General features: G+C 38.1%; 2 protein-coding genes across 4 annotated transcripts in view; one reads left to right on the forward strand and one right to left on the reverse strand.

Annotated features, from left to right (window-relative positions):
• The window catches only part of LOC148163641 (ankyrin repeat domain-containing protein 26-like), an 87,327-nt gene extending 80,414 nt beyond the window's left edge, over positions 1-6,913 (reverse strand). For all 3 annotated transcript variants that reach the window (XR_015768748.1, XM_088025467.1, XM_088025466.1), the window contains exons 1-4: positions 5,954-6,913; positions 3,145-3,259; positions 2,814-2,987; positions 458-564 (exon numbers count right to left, since the gene is read on the reverse strand). Coding sequence is in view for 2 of the 3 variants with exons in the window: in XM_088025467.1 (XP_087881593.1) it covers positions 458-564; positions 2,814-2,987; positions 3,145-3,259; positions 5,954-6,201 (644 nt within the window). In the remaining variant the exon portion in view is untranslated. The remainder of the gene's footprint in view (positions 1-457; positions 565-2,813; positions 2,988-3,144; positions 3,260-5,953) is intronic.
• The window catches only part of LOC114203611 (acyl-CoA-binding domain-containing protein 5-like), a 294,339-nt gene that overhangs the window by 196,471 nt on the left and 78,797 nt on the right, over positions 1-19,071 (forward strand). The gene's annotated exons all lie outside the window — the stretch shown is intronic.

The raw sequence follows: 19,071 nt of genomic DNA on the forward strand, positions 1-19,071 counted from the left end.
AGAGTCATCCAAAAGACAAAACAACTCCTATTTATGTTTAATATTCATCTTTTAAAGAAAATATATATGAAGTAGAAGTTTCAAAAATACTATAAAAGGGTTAAGAAGTCCAATATTGCATCATAAAGTAAAATAAAAGTTAGGAGTCCACACTTTATAAAACTAATAAAACTAATATGAAACCCCTTTAGCTAATATAAAATCATATGGCAAAAAAAAAAAAGACTGCAAATGACATCAGTCAATAATATGAAGGAATATAAATTCTACCCTACACTGTTCTTCCACGTTGCCCTGTCAGAATAATTGCTTTCTGCCTAACTGATGACATGTTGACATTTTTCACTATATAATTATAAATTAATCCTCTTCTTATTAAGTTAATCTTTCTGACGTGAGTAACTGTACCACTCCAGAACAATGTAAGGTTAAAAAAAAACAACCAAAACTACTGTACCTTTGCGACTTATCAACTGCATGTACATTTGCTTCTTTTTGTATTAAAAATTCCACCATTTGCTGTTTGTTCTTACTTACAGCGAGTAAAAATGGTGTGACTTCATCCTGTAAAAGTGCAAAAACAATTTATAATTTACAAAATTACATATTTCCATACTGAATTTTAAAACTTATAAAGGATCCTCTAAACTCAAATATATAATATAGAAAGTACTCTCGCCCTTCTGTGCTTTCACCAGCTGCTCCTTCTCTTTACAATAGCCCTCCTCAGGGGGCCTGGGTGGCTCAGTCCCTTAAGCATCTGCCTTGGGCTCAGGTCAGCTCAGGTCGTGATCCCAGGCTCCCTGCTCAGAGGGGAGTTGGCCTCTCCCTCTCCCTCTGCCCCGCCCCTATGCTCGAGCTCTCTCGCCCACTCTCTCTCTCTCAAATAAATAAAATCTTTTTAAAAAAATAAAATAAATAAAACTAAATTAAATAGCCCTCTCCCACCTCTTCAACAGATTAACTGCAGTCATTCTCCAAAACTCACTTCATTGACTGGTTCCAAGAATCTTGGCTTCTATCCAAGATATGGATTATTATCTTATTATGGTATGCTCTAGTTATTTTATTGCACCCATCTCAACCAAGAGCTTCTTGAGGGAAGGGATTATTTTTTTTCTCTATATCTCCAAACTCTAAAACATAGCAGTAAATGCTTTAAGTATTTTTATTGAGTTAACAACCTAAATGATTATCTCTGGAGTAGTGTTTTTTAAATTACATTCCAAAGAACATATACTTTGCTGGAACATAAGTACTGTGCGCCAATAGAAAGATTCAATGATCATCTATGATTGAGAAATATGACAAAACTGCACTATATATCTAGCACAAAAGAAATCCGTTTAAATTTGCTTATCCCCATTTGACAATACTTTTATGTGGCAAACATTAACATTTGAGAAATTAGAGTTTCAGGGGTATAGTTTTGAGAGCTTTCCAATAAAGATGAAGGTTTTCGGGGTGCCTGGGTGGCTCAGTCATTAAGCGTCTGCCTTCGGCTCAGGTCATGATCCCAGGGTCCTGGGATCGAGCCCCACATCCTGCTCGGCGGGAAGCCTGCTTCTCCCTCTCCCGCTCCCGCTCCCCCTGCTAGTGTTCCCTCTCTTGCTCTCTCTCTGTCAAACAAATAAATAAAATCTTTAAAAAAAAAAAAAAAGATGAAGGTTTTCTCCGGGTTACACAAACATGCTTGACTCTCTTCTATCAACGGTATCAGGATCCCCGATGTCAACATAAGGCACTCTTGATCCAAATGGGTCACTGAGGAGAGGGACTCGGAATTAAAAGAGTGGCTCTGGGGCAACTGGGTGGCTCAGTCAGTTAAGCGTCTGTCTTTGGCTCAGGTCATGACCCCCGGGGTCCTGGAATCCAGCCCTGCATCAGGCTCCCCTGCTTCTCCCTCTCCCTCTGCCCTTCCTCCATACTCATGTTTGTTCTCTGTCTCTCTCAAATAAATAAAATCTTTAAAATAAAAAGTATCATTAAAGTGAAATCTTAGACAATTCAGTTACTTCAAAATATTTTCATTCAGGGAATGCATGAGCTTCCAAATATGAAAAACTGACCCTACCTATGTCAACCAACAGTGTTTCTGTAAGGGCAGTGGTAGAAGTAATGCGTGTCAAAGAAACAGAAGGTGGACTGGTGAGCATGGTCATCAGCTATTCCCCACGTACAGCTACCACCCCACTGAGGAACTACACAAGGCTGAGCAGGAACTACTCTCTGAAATGGGAGACCTCAATGTGGTACATGGCGGGAAGAGTGGCTACAAGCACAAGTAGATACCCCTGTAGGATGTCATGACCTGATCCCCTTGCTCTCATTTTCAGAACCTTGGGGCCTGGAGTGCCCAGGGCCTGCAACCTGCTGCTTTCTCCTCCCACTTACACTCACCCAAGTTACCCCACTGGGTCAGAGTCTCCCACCCATTCCCAGCAGCACCCATTTCCTAAGCCCCTGCACAGCACCCAGCGTCCATCACCTCCACTCCCCTCTAGGCCTTCAATCCTTTGTGGGCTCTGAGCCCACCATTCACTCCCAAGCGCTAATGGGAAGATTCTCTTTCCGGGGCGGAAGGGTGGCTGGGGGACGGAACTTTGCCCTCTCCATGGGCATCATCTTTCTCTAGCCCTCCCTGCCCTGGCTTTGGAGTTGTTTCCATGACGACAGGACCTGATGTATAGACTTCAGTATATGTATTTATTACACATATAAGTATATATGTAAATAAAATGTTTTGTGGCTAAAAAAACTTATATATACCTATATATTATTTCAAATACTTCATAAAGACAGCTGATCTGTACCTTGTTTCTCGCTTCAATATTTGCATGGTGTAAAAGCAGCTTCTCTGCTATTGATGTATTTGAACCAACGGTGGCATAGTGGAGAGCAGTATTGCCAGCAATGTCCACAAGATTTGGATCAGCACCATGTTCTAGAAGAATAGTCACACATCTCTCGTTCTGGCATTGTACAGCCTGTCAGTATTACACCAAGAAACAGAGTGTAAATTCTGGAAATTTAAAGTAAACGTGCCACAGGTTTCACCAATTAGTTATGCTTAAATGCAATAAATTTTCATTCTAAGTAATTAAATCAAATCCATCTCAGGCAGACACAGCTGCTACCACATACCTTCATCAGAGCAGTCCTGTAATCTCCATCAAAGAAGTTAAGCTGGCATTTCCTCTCCACTAGGAGAGCAACGACATCTGGATGGCCACTGGCACAGGCCAAATGGAGAGCAGTCCTATGAAAGTGAAAGAACTTTTTAGGAAATTATAGTGCACTATTTCAAAACATGCAATGAATTCATGTAATTGTAAACGTTAAATAGCACCTTATTCCTATGACTCCAAAACAAAGATTTAGTTTTCTTTTGAAGAAAGTACAATATTTATTAGTGATTATTCACCACACTAATAAAGAGCAGCCTATCTGATTAGGTAGAGCATGACCTCAGGATTCAGCTTAACTTGGGTTTGAATCCTACTTCAACTCTGTCACTTAACAGTTATCACTTACTCAGCCTTATCCTCAATTTCCTCATCAACAAAATGGGGATAGAAATAGTTATCTCGGGTCCCCTGCCCAGCTCAGTTTGAAGATCATGTGACTCTTGATCTTGAGGGTCATGAATTCGAGCCCCGTGTTGGGTACAGAGACGACTAAAAAATAATACTAATAAATAAAATAAAGAGTAGTTATCTCACAAGACCTCGGCCTGATGCTTAAATGAGGATCTATGCAAAGTTTGTTACATAACATTATTATAACTATTACTATTACTATTTTACAAAGACAACATCCAATTAGGTAAAGTGATACGATTATGCCTACTTTGTAGATATGTTTTAAGGATTTTCAAAAATACTACATTTCAGTGATTCTAAGATGCTCATTTTGTCACCTTTTAATATCTCTGACACTGGAATGCAATTTATAATTCAAAATGTCTTACAACTATAATTGGCAGAATTTTTTAAAATTTCTTATCGGTACAGAAACTACTGGGGCATCAGACAATCTATGGTGCCTTACATTAAATGAAATAATGATATACACAACAGGTCTATTGCAGTTCCAGTCATATACCTGGCATTTAAGTAAATTTTAGTTCTTGAAAGCATTATGGGAAAAGAGGACTAAAATAACGGAGAATGTTTTTTAAGTAATTCTTACCCTGATTTTCAAGAAACTTTAAGCCAAAGGAAACTCAGGATTTAAATAAACAGGGACAGCTCATTTTATTAAATATTTAGATTTATAAGTCACATGAAAATCAAGTACTACCAATTATCAATATCAGTACTTAATACTATTAAAATTTCAAAAGGGCAGGTAAAGGTTAACATTTACAATTTCCTATCTTCAAGAAATGTTTTCGTTTGAAAGGAAGGAGGAAAAGCTTTAAGTGAGATTAAGTCCTAATACTTCAATTTAAAATTGCTCATCTTAGGGGCACCTCAGTGGCTAGTTGGTTGAGTGTCCAACTCTTGGTTTTGGCTCAGGTCATGATCTCAAGATCCTGAGATCGAGCCCCATGGGCTCCGTGCTCAGCGTGGAGTCAGCTTGAGATCCTCTCTCTCCCTCTCTCTCTCAAATAAATCAATCTTTTCTTAAAATTAAAAAAATAAAATAAAATTTCTCATCTTAGTAGTATCTGGCTGGCTCAATCAGTAGAACATGCAACCTTAGTCTCAATGATATAAATTCGAGCCCCATGTTGGGTATACAGATTACTTAAAAGTAAAATCTTTTAAATAAACAAAATAAAATAAATAGAATTTCTCATCTTACTAATACTGGACAACATGAAGTCTTTAAGAATGAAGAGATTCTGGGTAGAGTATGTCTCCTACATAACATGTGTTCAGATTCTATTTGATAAATAAATGGATTGAAAGAGTAGATACAGTTGGAGAGTTCAGTTATTTTTAAAGATTTATTTATTTTAGAGAAAGAGTATGCACAAGCGGGGGGAAGGGCAGAGGGAGAGGGAGAGAATCTCAAGCAGTCTCCCCACCAAGCATGGAGCCGGACATGGGGCTCAACCCCACAACCCCGAGATCACGATCCACGCCGAAATCAAGACTCTGATGCTCAACCGATTATGCCACCCAGGCATCCCAGAGAGTTCAGTATTTTTAAAGAAAACTTTTATAAAGTAAAGCAATACATTTGAAATTGCAACAATCATTTATATTTCCTATTTTTTATTTTTTTCATAAGGACACAACTAAAATTTTATAAACCTTTATATTATCATTTTTATTATTTATTTTCATAAGGATGTAACTAAAATAAAATGATTAATCTATAATCATTTATACGTAATAAAGCTACACACAACAAAAAACAGGTATATATTTAATGTATAAATAAAATCTACAAGTACACATAAAAATAACCCCTTTACTTCTGAAGAGGCTAAACGTTGTCAGAAGATACCAATCCCCACCTGCACTCCCAAATTCTTTTTAAAATGGAAAGTAAGAGGGGCACCTGGGTGGCTCAGTTAAGTGCTTGCCTTCAGCTCAGGTCACGTTCCTAGGGTCCTGGGATCGAGCCCCGCATCGGGCTCCCTGCTCAGCCGGGAGCCTGCCTCTCCCTCTACCCCTGTCTCTCTAGCTGTCTCTCTCTGTCAAATAAATACATAAAATCTTAAAAAAAAAAAAAAAAAAAAACAAAACACCTGTCTGTACAGTGGTCTATACGGGGAATTATGAGTGGGTCCAAAGGCAGCTGAAGATTTCGTTTTGATGCTCAGCCGACCTGGGCGCTGGACCCCTGCTGCGGGGCCTCAGGAGGGAAGACCGCAAAGCGCCCTAGGTGACAGGAGGGCTCGGTTCCACAGGCGGAGCCCGGGAAGGTGCGCGCTTCTCCCGGTCCGCCCCACCTCCTCCCCGCCGTCTCGGGCAGCCGGCCTCCAAGTCCCTATTACCTGTTCATCTTGTCTCTTTCGTTCACGCCGTGTTTCCCGAAAATGAGAACCTTCTGCAGTTTCCTTACGTTGCCCATGATGGCAACTTTGTGGATCTTTTTGAGATCTTTGTCTCGGATGTTGTACCCCCACCCGGAGCTGCTGGTTCCAATTCTCTTCCCACACGGGATGCCCGAGCCGTCCCTCAGCGAGCTGGTGACTGGAAGGGACGACCCGCCCTTATCCTGGAAGCTAAAAAACTTCTCCATCGCAAAGCCTGGAGGCTTCACAAACACTTCACCTTCCCCTCGGCTTTTCACCACCTCTAGAGCCCAACACTAGCGCCAGAGATAAGCCAAACCCGCCTCGCCACTACATCACACTAGCGAAACTCCGCGGTTTGCCAACCGTAACCAAGCAACGAAGCCAAACACAAGTGCGCTCGGGCACCTCACAAAGCAGCGTCGCTGCGCCTGCGCACAAAGGGCCGGCGGCCAAGGGTGCCCAAAGCGCATGTGCGAGGTCCCAGTCTCTCGAATCTCAGCGTTTGCTTGTGAGCCGGGGTGGGTTCCCCTTCAAACGTTGGCGGGAGTTGGCTGAGCTTTCCCGAACATCTGCAGAAGTTAGACTCGCCGGTGTGGAAAAGCACTCTTCGTATCCTACTGGGGCTAGAGTGCATGAAACTTCAGGATGCTGAATGCCTCGTCCCCCAGAAAACTTCCCTAAAAAAAGCTCTCCCTCAGTTTATTCCTCTTCCATATCCCTCTGGGCCCCAGCCGGTCTCCATGCCAATTGAGCAGATGCTGCAATAGAAAGCTGTTTTCAGGTGCTCCTGGGTGACTCAGGTGGTTGGGCATCTGCCTTCCCCGGGGCATGATCCCGGGGTCCTGGAATCGAGCCCCAGTTTGGGTTCCAGGCTCAGCAGGAAGCCTACTTCTCCCTCTGCTTCTGCCTGATGCTCCTCCTGCTTGTTCTCTCTGTCTAGTAAATAAAATCGTAAAAAAAGAAAGAAAGAAAGAAAAGAAAGAGATGTTTTCGTGGTCAGAGACTTCAGCAATGTGTATCATCAAGTGCAAACTTATGAGAGGAAAACTATGCACGTTCTCCGGATGAAATGAAAACGTATTTCTGCATGCCTCTTGATCCTCCCATTTGTCCCAGCCTTACATTTACATTTTCTTTTCTTTTCTTTTTTTTTCTTTTTTTTGCTCTTATTTCCCAGTTAAATCTTTAAGCAAGCCAAGATTTATTTTGGAGCATGGTGCAACATTTAAGGTTTGGTTTGGTTTGGTTTTGAGAGAGAATGGGGGGCAATAATGGGGGGAGGGACAGCGGGAGAGGGAGAGAGGAGACTCTGAAGCAGGCTCCACCCCGAGCGCGGAGGGGTGGCGATTGATCTCAGGACCCTGACATAATAACCGGACCTGAAATTAAGATTGGACGCTTAATCCACTGAGCCACACAGGTGCCCCAACATCTAAGAACTTTTTAAAAAATAGTTATTTGCTTGTCATAACTAATCCATCTTTTCTCACCAATGCCACTTCATCGTTAAATTCTCAGTTATGTTTTTTTTTTCTGTTTCTGGGTTTTACATTCTCTACAAATGACTAGTAGTCTTCTTGTATCCGTACTCTACTAGTTTAACTTCTTTATAAACTAGGTTTTAATCCATTACAGCTCCGTAGTTCCCCTTCTTAATCTCCTCTTTCACTATTCTCTTGGAAATATTTACCTCTACATTATTTGAGATGAAGTTTTAATCACTATGCTAAATTAAAAAGAATTCACAGTGAGAATGTCTGTAATTACAGTAAAAGAATTTTAACAGAATCAAACATAAATAGTTGTGTCTGGATACATGTTATGTCTTTCAATTTCAGTGTATCTAGATACATGTTATGTCTTTCATAAGCTTCTGGTAGTCTTTTTCCTTATATAAATCCTGCATACTTCTTTTTCTTGCATACTTCTTGATATATTTATATCTGGGCTTTTTCATTTTTCTACTGTTATGGTATATTGTTCCATTATAATTTGTAAATGGTTATTGTTTTGATATCGTGTATTTATTTGGCAACAGAGTGAAGAACTTTTTAAGCTTCAGTCTTGTTAACAGAAGTTGGCAGTTTCTACTCTGGAAAACGGTATGGAGGTTCCTCAAAATGTTGAAAATAGAGCTACCGTACAAGCCAGCAATTGCACTACTGGGTATTTACCCCAAGGATACAAATGTAGGGATCCAAAGTCGTATGTGCACCCCAATATTTATAGCAGCAATGTCCACAACAGCCAAACTATGGAAAGAGTCAAGATGTCCATCAACAGATGAATGGATAAAGGTGTGGTGTGTATATATATATAACAATACAATACAAAATATACAATACAATACAAAATATACAATATATATATATACAATATACAATGGAATATATATATATAATGGAATATTATGCAGCCCTCAAAAGGAGCGAAATCTTGCCATTTGCAATGACATGGATGGAACTAGACGGTATTACGCTAAGCGAAATAAGTCAAGCAGAGAAAGACATGTATCATATGATCTCCCTGATATGAGGAATTCTTAATCTCAGGAAACAAACTGAGATTTGTTTGAAACTACTCCACTACTGGAGTAGTGGGGGGTGGGAGGGATGGGGTGGTTGGGTGATAAGACACTGGGGAGGGTATGTGCTATGGTGAGCGCTGTGAATTGTGTAAGACTGATGAATCACAGACCTGTATCTCTGGAACAAATAATACATTATATGTTAAGAAAAAAAGAAGAAGATATTAGGAAGGGAAAAATGAACGGGGGGAAATAGGAGGGGGAGATAAACCATGACAGACTACGGACTCTGAGAAACAAACTGAGGGTTCTAGAGGGTGGAGGGGGGGTGGGAGGATGGGTTAGCCTGGTGATGGGTATTAAGGACATGATCTGCATGGAGCACTGGGTGTTATACGCAAACAATGAATCATGGAACACTACATCAAAAACTAATGATGTAATGTATGGTGATTAACATAACATAATAAAATTAAATTAAAAAAAAAGAAGTTGGCAGTTTCTGGCCGGTACTTAGGGAAGGCACAAAGTGGATGGTAAAGATTTCACCAGAAAGATCAAAATACTGAAGAATGGTATGATGCGGTTGGAAAAAAACCAAGTAAAATGCAAACAAGGTGGGCTGTGTGGCTTATATATACATATAGGCTGTATACTGAGTGTCTACAGAAAATCCTTTTAACGTGTTACTTGATGCAGTAATTACAACTGGATTATACCTGATATTGTGGGTGAAGCAGACAGAAAGGAACAGGAGCAGACCCATGACAACAGCTAATACAAAACCAGCTAACCCAAAACTCACCAGATTCCTATTACATTTGTTAATGATTTTAAGAATTAACCAAAGTAAGAGCCCTTGGCTGGCTCAGTTGGTAGAGCATGCAACTCTTGATCTTGGGGTTATGAGTTTAAGCCTCACATTAGGCATGGAACTTACTTAAAAAAAAAAAAAATTAACCAAAACAAAAACTGACAGAAACCACTGTTGCATAAGATGCACCACATAATTTGAAAGTTTGGTGTCTATGTATACGGCAAGGGAAATACATAGATATAAATTTAGGTACTTATTCTTCAGAAGCCCTTTAATGCCATTTTACGTCTGTAGGTTGAATGATTTGACAATAAGTTGCTTGGAACTAGCAACTCAGAAACCAAGGGTCTGCATCTTCAGCCAAATTGCTGCTGGAATGACCTACAGAGCTCTGGAGAGGACTAAGGTCCCTGCTGAGGAGGTGACTAGTTCCAGGATGGGTGTCTTCATTGGTGAAAGAGCAATGAACAAAAACAAAGAAACAAAAACAACAAAAAATTTCTCAGGCCTATCCAGCTTAGCTAGACAAAATTGTTTTGGTGTGTGTGAATGGTTTCAACTATGATCAACAAGCAATTGTCTCCTACAGGTTCCTGCTAGAAAATTATCTTTGTCTCTTACTTGTCTCCTCAGAATTCCCCAGGGTGACTCATGAGACCAGTAAAGGCTCTCTGTAGTGACATTTGAACATAAGACTCTGACACTTCCTAATGCAACCTGGAATGAGAGTCAAAGACATTAGCAGGCTATAAGGAGATAGGAACCCCACACCAGGACTCCAGGTAAGCTGTAGAATTGGGTTGACTCTAGTGTTTTTCTATAGATCAAAGATACTCAAAGAGTATATGATAGGTCAATTCTGAGCTTCTATGTTCCTTGGTCAGATGCTATGTGGATCCCCCAAAGAGTTTCTCACAATCAACTGAAACCTAAGGTTTCTGATTCCCAGACTTCTGCGGAAACTAATTTCAGATCTAGAACAAACAATCTCTGGAAAGTTCTTGACTAGAACTCCCATCCCCATCTAAAGCTCAAATATGCCCCGGTTCAGTTTTGCCACATGCTCATTTCAGTTATGCTAATGGAATTAATAATGTGTTAGAGTAATATTTGTTTAATGATGAAAAACAGCTGAGATATGAATGCTTTAACAAATCCCTTAGCTCAGGTTTTCCAATTCCACTTCAGGGCTGTCACAAATGTTTTCTCCTTTTAAGAGTTACCAAGAAATTCATCAAACACTTTTCCATAACTGGTTCATTCATTTTTTTGGGGACCTGTCTTCATTTGCATTTCACTGGATCTACTGAGGAAAACTGAAACTATATTGTAATTAAAGCATGATTTAAAAAAAAAAAGAATATGAGGGCTCAACCGTGTTGAGGATGATCTGCCAGTAAATAAATAAAAATAAATAAGTAAAATCAATGAAACAAAAAAATTGGTTCTATAAGGAAAAATCAAGAAACTGATAAATTCTAGCCAAAGTGATCAAGAGAAACAAAGACAAAATTACCATTATAAACAATGAGAAAGATCACATCACTACAGATTGTACACAGAGAGGTTAAAGAGTTACTGAGGAAATGTTATAAACAAGTTCATGCCAAAAAACTTGACAATTCAGATGAAATGTCAATTTCCTTCCAAGACTAAAAACTATCAGAATTGACTCAAAAAGAAACAGACCACAAACAAAATACCTAAAGAATTTGAACAAAAGGAAATCAAACCATGTCAGTGTAAGAAATCAACTAATCCCAAAGGCAGCAGTAATGGAGGAAATAAGCGACAAAAACTCTCTGAGACACACAGAAAGACAGAAAACAAACAGCAAAATGTCAGTAGTAAATCCTCCCTTACCAGTAATTATATTAAAGGCGGTGTTGGCGGACTATACATAAAAATAGTACCCACGTATAAAAATAAATCTATAAAAAAGATCCAAGTGTACATGCTGTCTCTTAAGAGACTCATACACCAAAGGACAGATCCCAGTATCTATGAAGCAACCATTCACATAACCGAAGGGACAAATACAGTATTAGTTGGAGATCTTAATGCGCCACTTTCAATAATGGATCAAACAACCAGAGAGAGAACAGAGAAATAGGACAGCGGAACAACAGCACAGACCAGTGAGGCCCCGGAGAACATGCTACCCAACGACTTCAGAACACAGTTCTCTCAAGCGCCTATGAAACATTCTCCAGGACAGACCCTATGTTGTCTACAAAACAAGTATGAATAAGTTTTAAAAGACTAAACTCATCTGAAGTATTTTTTATCATAACCTAATGAAACTAGAAATCGGTGACAGAAAGAAAACTGGAGAATTCACAAACATGTGCAAATTAAATCACACCCTTTTAAACAACAACTAATGGGCCAAAGAAGAAATCACAAGAAAATTAGAGAATACTTTGAGACAATTGAAAACACAAGACGCCGAAATTTAAGATGTAGCAAAAGCAGTGCTGAGGGAAATTTACAGCTCTAAACACAGTATAAGAGAAGAAATATCTCAACTCAATAACCTAATTTTACACCTTAGGGGACTAGAAAAGAAGAGCAAACTAAGGGCTATAAAAGGAAGGAAATAATGACGATCAGAACCAAAATAAAGGACAAAGCGAATTGATACACAATAGAGAAAAATCCATGCCCAAGGCCTGGTTTCTCTCTTTCTTTCTTTCTTTTTAAAGATCGACAAAACTGACAAGCTTTTAACTAGACTAAGGAAAAAGAGAAGATTCCAATTACAAAACACAGATATGAAAGTGGGGACATTACCACTAATTTTACAGCCAAAAAAATGATTATATACACCAACAAGCTGGATAAGCTAGATGAAATGAACGAATTCCTGAAAACACACAATTGACAAAATTGACTTATCAAGAAAAAGAAAATCTGGGGCCCCTGGGTGGCTCAGTCGGTTAAGCGTCTGCCTTCGGCTCAGGTCATGATCCCAGAGTTCCGGGATAGAGCCCCACATCGGGCTCCCCGCTCAGCGGGGTGTCTGCTTCTCTCTCGACCCCTCACCCTGCTTGTGCTCACTCTCTCTCACTCTGCCTCTCTCTCAAATAAATAAAATTAAAAAAAAAACTGAAGAGACCGTAAGTAATCAAAATCATCCCAAGAAAGAAAAGCCCAGGACCAGATAGCTTCATTGGTAAATTCCACCAAACATTTAAAGAGTTAACACCAACCCTCCTCACTTTTCAAAAAACGGAAGAGAAAGGAACACTTCCAAGCTCATTCTAGGAGGCTAGCACTATTCTGATCCCAGAGCCAGACAAAGATGCTACAAATAAAGAAAACTATAGACCAATATCCCAGAGGAATACTGATGCAAAAAATCCCCAGCAAAATACTAGCAAAGGTAATTCAGCAGCCTCTTAAAAGGATTATACACCATGATAAAGTGAGTTTTACCTCCATAATACGAGATTGGTGGAATATGAGCAATCACTCAAAATAATATATCCCATTAAAGAATGAATGGGGGGAAAAACACATGATCATCTCAATTCATGCAGAAAAGTATTTGACAAATCTCAGCATCCTTTTATGATAAAAAACGCTCAACAAACTAGGAACAGAAGAAAATCTGATGTTTCCTCAAAAAGCTGAAAATACAATTACCGTATTAGGCAGCAATTCCACTCTTAGTATATACCCAAAAGCAGTGACAGCAGAAACTCAAACAGATATTTGCTCAACAATGTTGATAGCAGTATAACAACAGAAGGCTGAAGCAACTCAAGTGCTCGATGAACAGATAAACAAAATGTGGTTTATACATATCATGGAACATTATTCAGTCATAAAATGGAATGAAATTCTGAGATATACCACAACGTGTATGAACCTTGATCACATTAAGCTAAGTGAAATAAGCTACTCACAAAAGGGCAAATACTGTATGATTCCACCTAGGAGGTATCTAACACAGGCAAATTCATAAAAACAGAAGACAGAAGAAAGGTTACCACGGGCTGAGGGGAAAGTGGAGTGAAAGCTATTGTTTAATTGGTACAGAGTTCCTCTTTGAGGTGATGAAAAAGTTCTGAAAACAGATAGTGGTGATGGCTGCAAAACAATGCAAACGTACTTATTGCCCCTGAGCTGTAAACTTAAAAATGGTTAACATGGTCAATTTTATGTTTACTTTACCATGATTTAAAAATAAATAGATAACTGGAGAGTCCTGCATCTATTAAAGAAATTGAATCTACGGTTAAAAACCTTTCCATGAAAAGAATTCCAGGCCCAGAGTGAATTCTACTGAACATTTAAATAATAATCCATTCTAAACAAACTCCTCCAGGAACGTGAAGAAGAGTGAATACTTTCTTAGTCACTCTGTGTTATACATTACCCTGATACCAAAACCAAAGACATTATAATTAAAAGCTACAGACTAATATCCTTCATGATGACATATGCAAATCCTAAACAAAATTTTAGCGTAACTACTAAAAATATGTATAAGACAACAACACATCACAACCAAGTGGGGTTATCCTAAACAATGAAAAAAATCAATGGGGAAACTAATGATGATTAACATAACAATAAAAAATTTAGAGCAAAAAAAAAATCAATGGGGACTTTATTATATAATCATCAACAAATGCAGGAAGTGCACTTAACAAAATCCAACATGCATTCCTGACAAAACCTCTCCGCAAATCAGAAAGAGAAGGGAAATTCCTCAACCTGATAAAGGGCATCTGTGAAAAACATACAGCTAACAACACACTTAATGGTAAAAAACTGAGTATTTTTCCTCTTCATGCCAGGAACAAAAGATGGATATCAGGCTCTTCACCTTTTTTAAGATTTCTTTTTTTTTTTTAAGCCAGGGCAATAAGACAAGAAATAAAAAGAACCCAGATTGGAAAGAAAAAATGTAGAAATTCAATGGAATCTACAAGATTTAAAAAAAAAAAAGCTCCCAGAACTACTTAGCAAGTTTAGCAAGGGTGGCAGATACAAACTAAACGTTTAAAAGATCTATTGTATTTCTAAATATCAGCAATAAACAAAGGATTCTTCTCTTGAAATAACATTTTTTAATAAAAATCTATTGACTATTTAGGGCTAAATCTGACAGAAGATGTAAAAGACATGTAACCACTCTGAAAGAAATTTTGAAAGGCCTAAATGAATGGAGACACATAATTTGTTCTGTGATCGTTAAGACTCAATATTGTTAAAAGGTCAATTCTCCCCAAATTGATCTATATAGAGTCAATGCAACCCCTATAAAAATCCTAGCAGGCTTTTATTTTTAAATCAACAAACGGATTCTAAAATTCATCAGGAAACACAAAAACATTAGAGCCAAAATAATTTTGAAAAAAGTAACAAAATTGGTAGACTAACAGTATATGACTTCCAGGCCTACTATAAAGGTATAGAAATCAAGGGTGCCTGAGTGGCTCAGTTGGTTAAGCGACTGCCTTCAGCTCAGGTCATGATCCTGGAGTCCTTGGATCCAATCCTGCATCAGGCTCCCTGCTCAGCAGGGAGTCCGCTTCTCCCTCTGACCCCCCTCGTCTCATGTGCTCTCTCTCTCTCTCATTCTCTCTCTCTCTCAAATAAATACAATCTTAAAAAAAAAAAGCTATAGAAATCAAGACAGTGAAGCATCCTGACATGAGAGACCAATAGATTAATGGGCTAGAAGGGAATCCCGAAAGAGACTTACCATATATAAACAACTAAGTTTTTACAAAGGTGCAAAAGCTATGCACTACAGAAAGGACAGTCTTTTCAACAAATAGTTTTAGAATATATAAGAGAAAAAAAAGAAAGGAAAAGAACAGAACTTCGATAAATATGCTTCATACTGTATCCAAAAATTAATTCAAAATGAATCACAGACCTAATGTAACACATGAAACCATACAACTTCTAGAGGAACACATTAAGAAAAATCACTGCAACCCTCTGTTAAGCAAAAGATATAACACTGAAACCATCATTAATACGAAAAAATTGATATACCGGATTTCATCAAAATAAAAAACTTCTGCTTTTAGAAATAAACTGTTAAGAGAATGACAAGAGGAGCCACAGTCTAAGAAAATATCAGCAAAGCATATATCACGTAATAAGGGGTTCATATGCAGAATATATAAAGAACTCTCAAAATTCAAGAAGAAAAAACAGAAAATGAACAGAAGATTTATACACTTCACTCACACACACTCAAAATACAGCTCAACGGACAGCAAATAAGACACTCAACATCACTGGTCATTAGACAATGCAAATTAAACCACAATGAGACTACCAACACATACATACCTATTGGAACGGTTAATATTTTAAAGTCTGATTGTGCTAAGTATAACAGGTGAGGATGTGGAACAGGAACTTTTATATACTGCTAGTGGAAATGTAAAATGATACGATCACTTTATTAAAACATGGATGGAATAGTTTCCAAACTTAAACATGCATTTACCATATGATCCAGCAATCCTATTACTGGGTATTTACTCTAAAGAAATAAAAATTAATATTCATATAAAATCCTGTACCTAAATTGTTTATACAGGTCTATTCATAACCACCAAGAACTGGAAACAATCCAATATCCTGTAATAAGTGGATGGATAAATCAACTCTGAAACATCCACACGCAATGGAATACAACTCAGCAGTAACAAGAAACAAACTACTGGCATGCAAGAGCTTGGATACAGCTCAAAGGCATTATGCTAAGTGAAAAAAAGTCTGAAAACTTTACAGGATATATTCCATTTATAGGACATTCTCAAAAAGATAAAATTATAGTGATGAAGACTGACCAGTGGCTGCCAGAGGCTAGAGGCAGGGGAAAAGTATGACTAAAAAGACACTAGTTTTTTAGAAGGATGGAACTGCTTAATATCCTTACTGTGGTAATGATTAAATGACTGTATACATTTGTATAATACCTGTTAAAATTCAAAAAACTGTATACCAAAATGAGGGCAATTTATAGAGTTATTAAAAAAAAAAACCACACTACCTACTCATATGCTAGGAATATAACAGATCAAAAATATTTTCTAAAAGAATAAATTACCAGAGAACATGTAGTATAAAATTTCTGCTTCTTTCTGATTTACGATTTACTTTCCTACTAAGTCCAAGACCGATTTTGTAAAACTGTTCCATGGGCTTTTGAAGTAATGAGTTCTTCCCTCAAAAGATTTATTGATTGGGTGCCTCGAATGGCCCAGTCGGTTAAGCGACCAACTCTTGGTTTCGGCTCAGGTCATGATCTCAGAGTCATGGGATTCGAGCCTTGCGTTAGACTCCGCACTCAGCACAGAGTCCGCTTAAGACTCTCTCTCCCTCTCCCTCTGCCCTTCCCACCCCCCTACCCCGCCCTACCCCCCCGGGATCTCTCTCAATGAAATAAATCAATCTTGTTCATTGAGGGGCACCTGGCTGGCTCTGTCAGTAGAACGTGCAACTCCTGATCTTGGAATGGCAAGTTCAAGCCCCAACGTGGGTGTAGGGATTATTTAAAATTAAAAAAAAAAAAAAAAAAAACAATTTGTTGATTGTGTTATTCTATTTCCCTATGGTCTCATTTGTGATTTTTGGATCTATTTAATTATGAAAGAGATATAACAAATCTCCTAATATAACTGTATCTTCATCAAATTCTCTTGTGTTTTGAACAGGTTTTGCTCTGAAATATACCATCTATGTTTGGTGCCTACTTGTTATGACTGTTACAGCTACTTTGTTAATTAATTGGGCCTTTCATTATTACATACTATCTTATTTCATTATATCCAGTGCATTAACCTTAAATTCTACTTTAAATTACATTAATTACCGCCTCCGCTTTTATACTGTTTGCATTTGCCTGGCCCATCCCTTTATTTTCAACCTTTCATTATGTGCTTTAAAGTACTCCTCAAATCCATCTGACAGTATGAGTTAGTAGAATTGGACCTATTCACATTTAATTAACGGATATATTTTAATTCTGTTACTTCCTTCTTATGTTTAACATTTTTGACATTCTGTTCAAATCTGTGTTTGATTTAATCTTTTTATATCTGTATTACTATGTTGTGATTAAAAGAATACCAAGTTAGAAGTTAGGAGGCTGGGTTTAGTCTCAGCTCTCTTACTGAGGTCTAGCTAGGCAGGAGCTTCACCTCTTTACGTCAGTCTCCTCTTTCTCATCAAGGAATATAAGAATTCCTGCTTTACCCGCTAGTTATTTTGGGGGGAGGGACGGTGGAGAACATCGGGGTAAGGGGACATCAAGAGGAATACTCTAAAAGCCTGAAGGATCCAATAGAGAGATAATTGAGGACCTAGATCCCCAAATCTGAGTGTGCAAACTTTAAAAGTATCAACAATAAAATGTTACCTCTGCTACCTCAGAGGATAGAGTAAATATGTCTTAAGAGAAGGAGGGGAAGCTGGGGGTGAGAAAAGATGTACAAAACCTTATGAAGATGAAAGTCTCAGAGATGAAGAATAACCTGGGAAGCCAGGGCTTGTTGTGATGACTACTTAAAAGGAGACAAACAGTATGATGGTTTTATGGCAGAAAGTAACAGCAAGATAAAAAATGTTTGGAGAGGAAAGAGGGCTGTGGAGAAAGGTCTTGTCAGAAGCGGGCTGAATTCCAAGACTCCCAACTTGGCTTCTGCTGATGGACATGGGGCTGGCAGAGGGTTGGATGGTCTCATTCCAAACCAGTATCATTAATCAATAAATAAGAAATTAAATGACAACAAAACAGCTTGGAAATTAAAAAACACATTCCTAAATCAAAAATTTCAAATGTTCAAAGACAGCAAAACTGAAAATTCAAACTATCCAGAGAGCAATGGAAAAGAAACACACCCTACCAAAACCTATGGGGCACAACAAACTTGTTCTTAGAGGACATCTTTATTAAGGACTAAGGACTAAAAAGAAGGGAACTTAATACTACTCTTAAAAAACTAACAAAATAAACTAAAAGAAAAGTAGGAAGGAGAGAAGGAAAAAAATGAAGCAATTTCTCAAACACTTAAATAAATAGATTCCTCAGGATACCAGAGTGGTTCAGTGGGTGAAGTGTCCAACTCTTGATTTCAACTCAGGTCATTGTATCAGGGTTGAGAGATAAAGCTCTGTGTCAGGCTCTGCACTGAGCATGGAGCCTGCCTGAGATTCTCTCCCTCTCCCTCTGCTCCTCCCCCCACTCGCACATGCGTGCTCTCTCTCTCTCTGGAATAAATAAATAACATCTTAAACAAAAAAGCAGAGAAATCGTTTTAAATTTTAATTTAAACAAATAAATTTTCTAATTTTTTATTTGAAAAACTTTTACTCAAAGCACTCTTTACTCTCAAAGGTCACCTAAAACAAAGTAAATTAAAAAATAAAAAACTTTAAAAAATAAACACTTTAACATGAAGCAAATTTTGCCTGTTTAATCAGCTTATATAAAATCAGTGTAACTAATTTCTACAAGGATCTAATCTCCATGCTTAAATTTCAATCAGTTCTATCTATGCAGCTGATTAAGTACCATCATAAGGCCTTGCCGTGAGCAGAAAAAGAAACCTGACGCCTTTTGTTTTTCCAAACACCCCCTCGCAGGAAACAAACAAAAAACCCGGTCAAAATATTCTTACAATTTTGTGTGTGTGTATTTATTTTGATGTCAGAAATATTAAATATTTGTTGTCTCATTCTGAGATTCAAATATACATATGCTGAATCTCC

Source organism: Eumetopias jubatus, unplaced genomic scaffold, assembly GCF_037043125.1.
Source record: "Eumetopias jubatus isolate StellerSeaLion01/CBP00866 unplaced genomic scaffold, mEumJub1_p1.0 scaffold_8, whole genome shotgun sequence".
In the NCBI taxonomy this organism is placed as follows: Eukaryota; Metazoa; Chordata; class Mammalia; order Carnivora; family Otariidae; genus Eumetopias; species Eumetopias jubatus.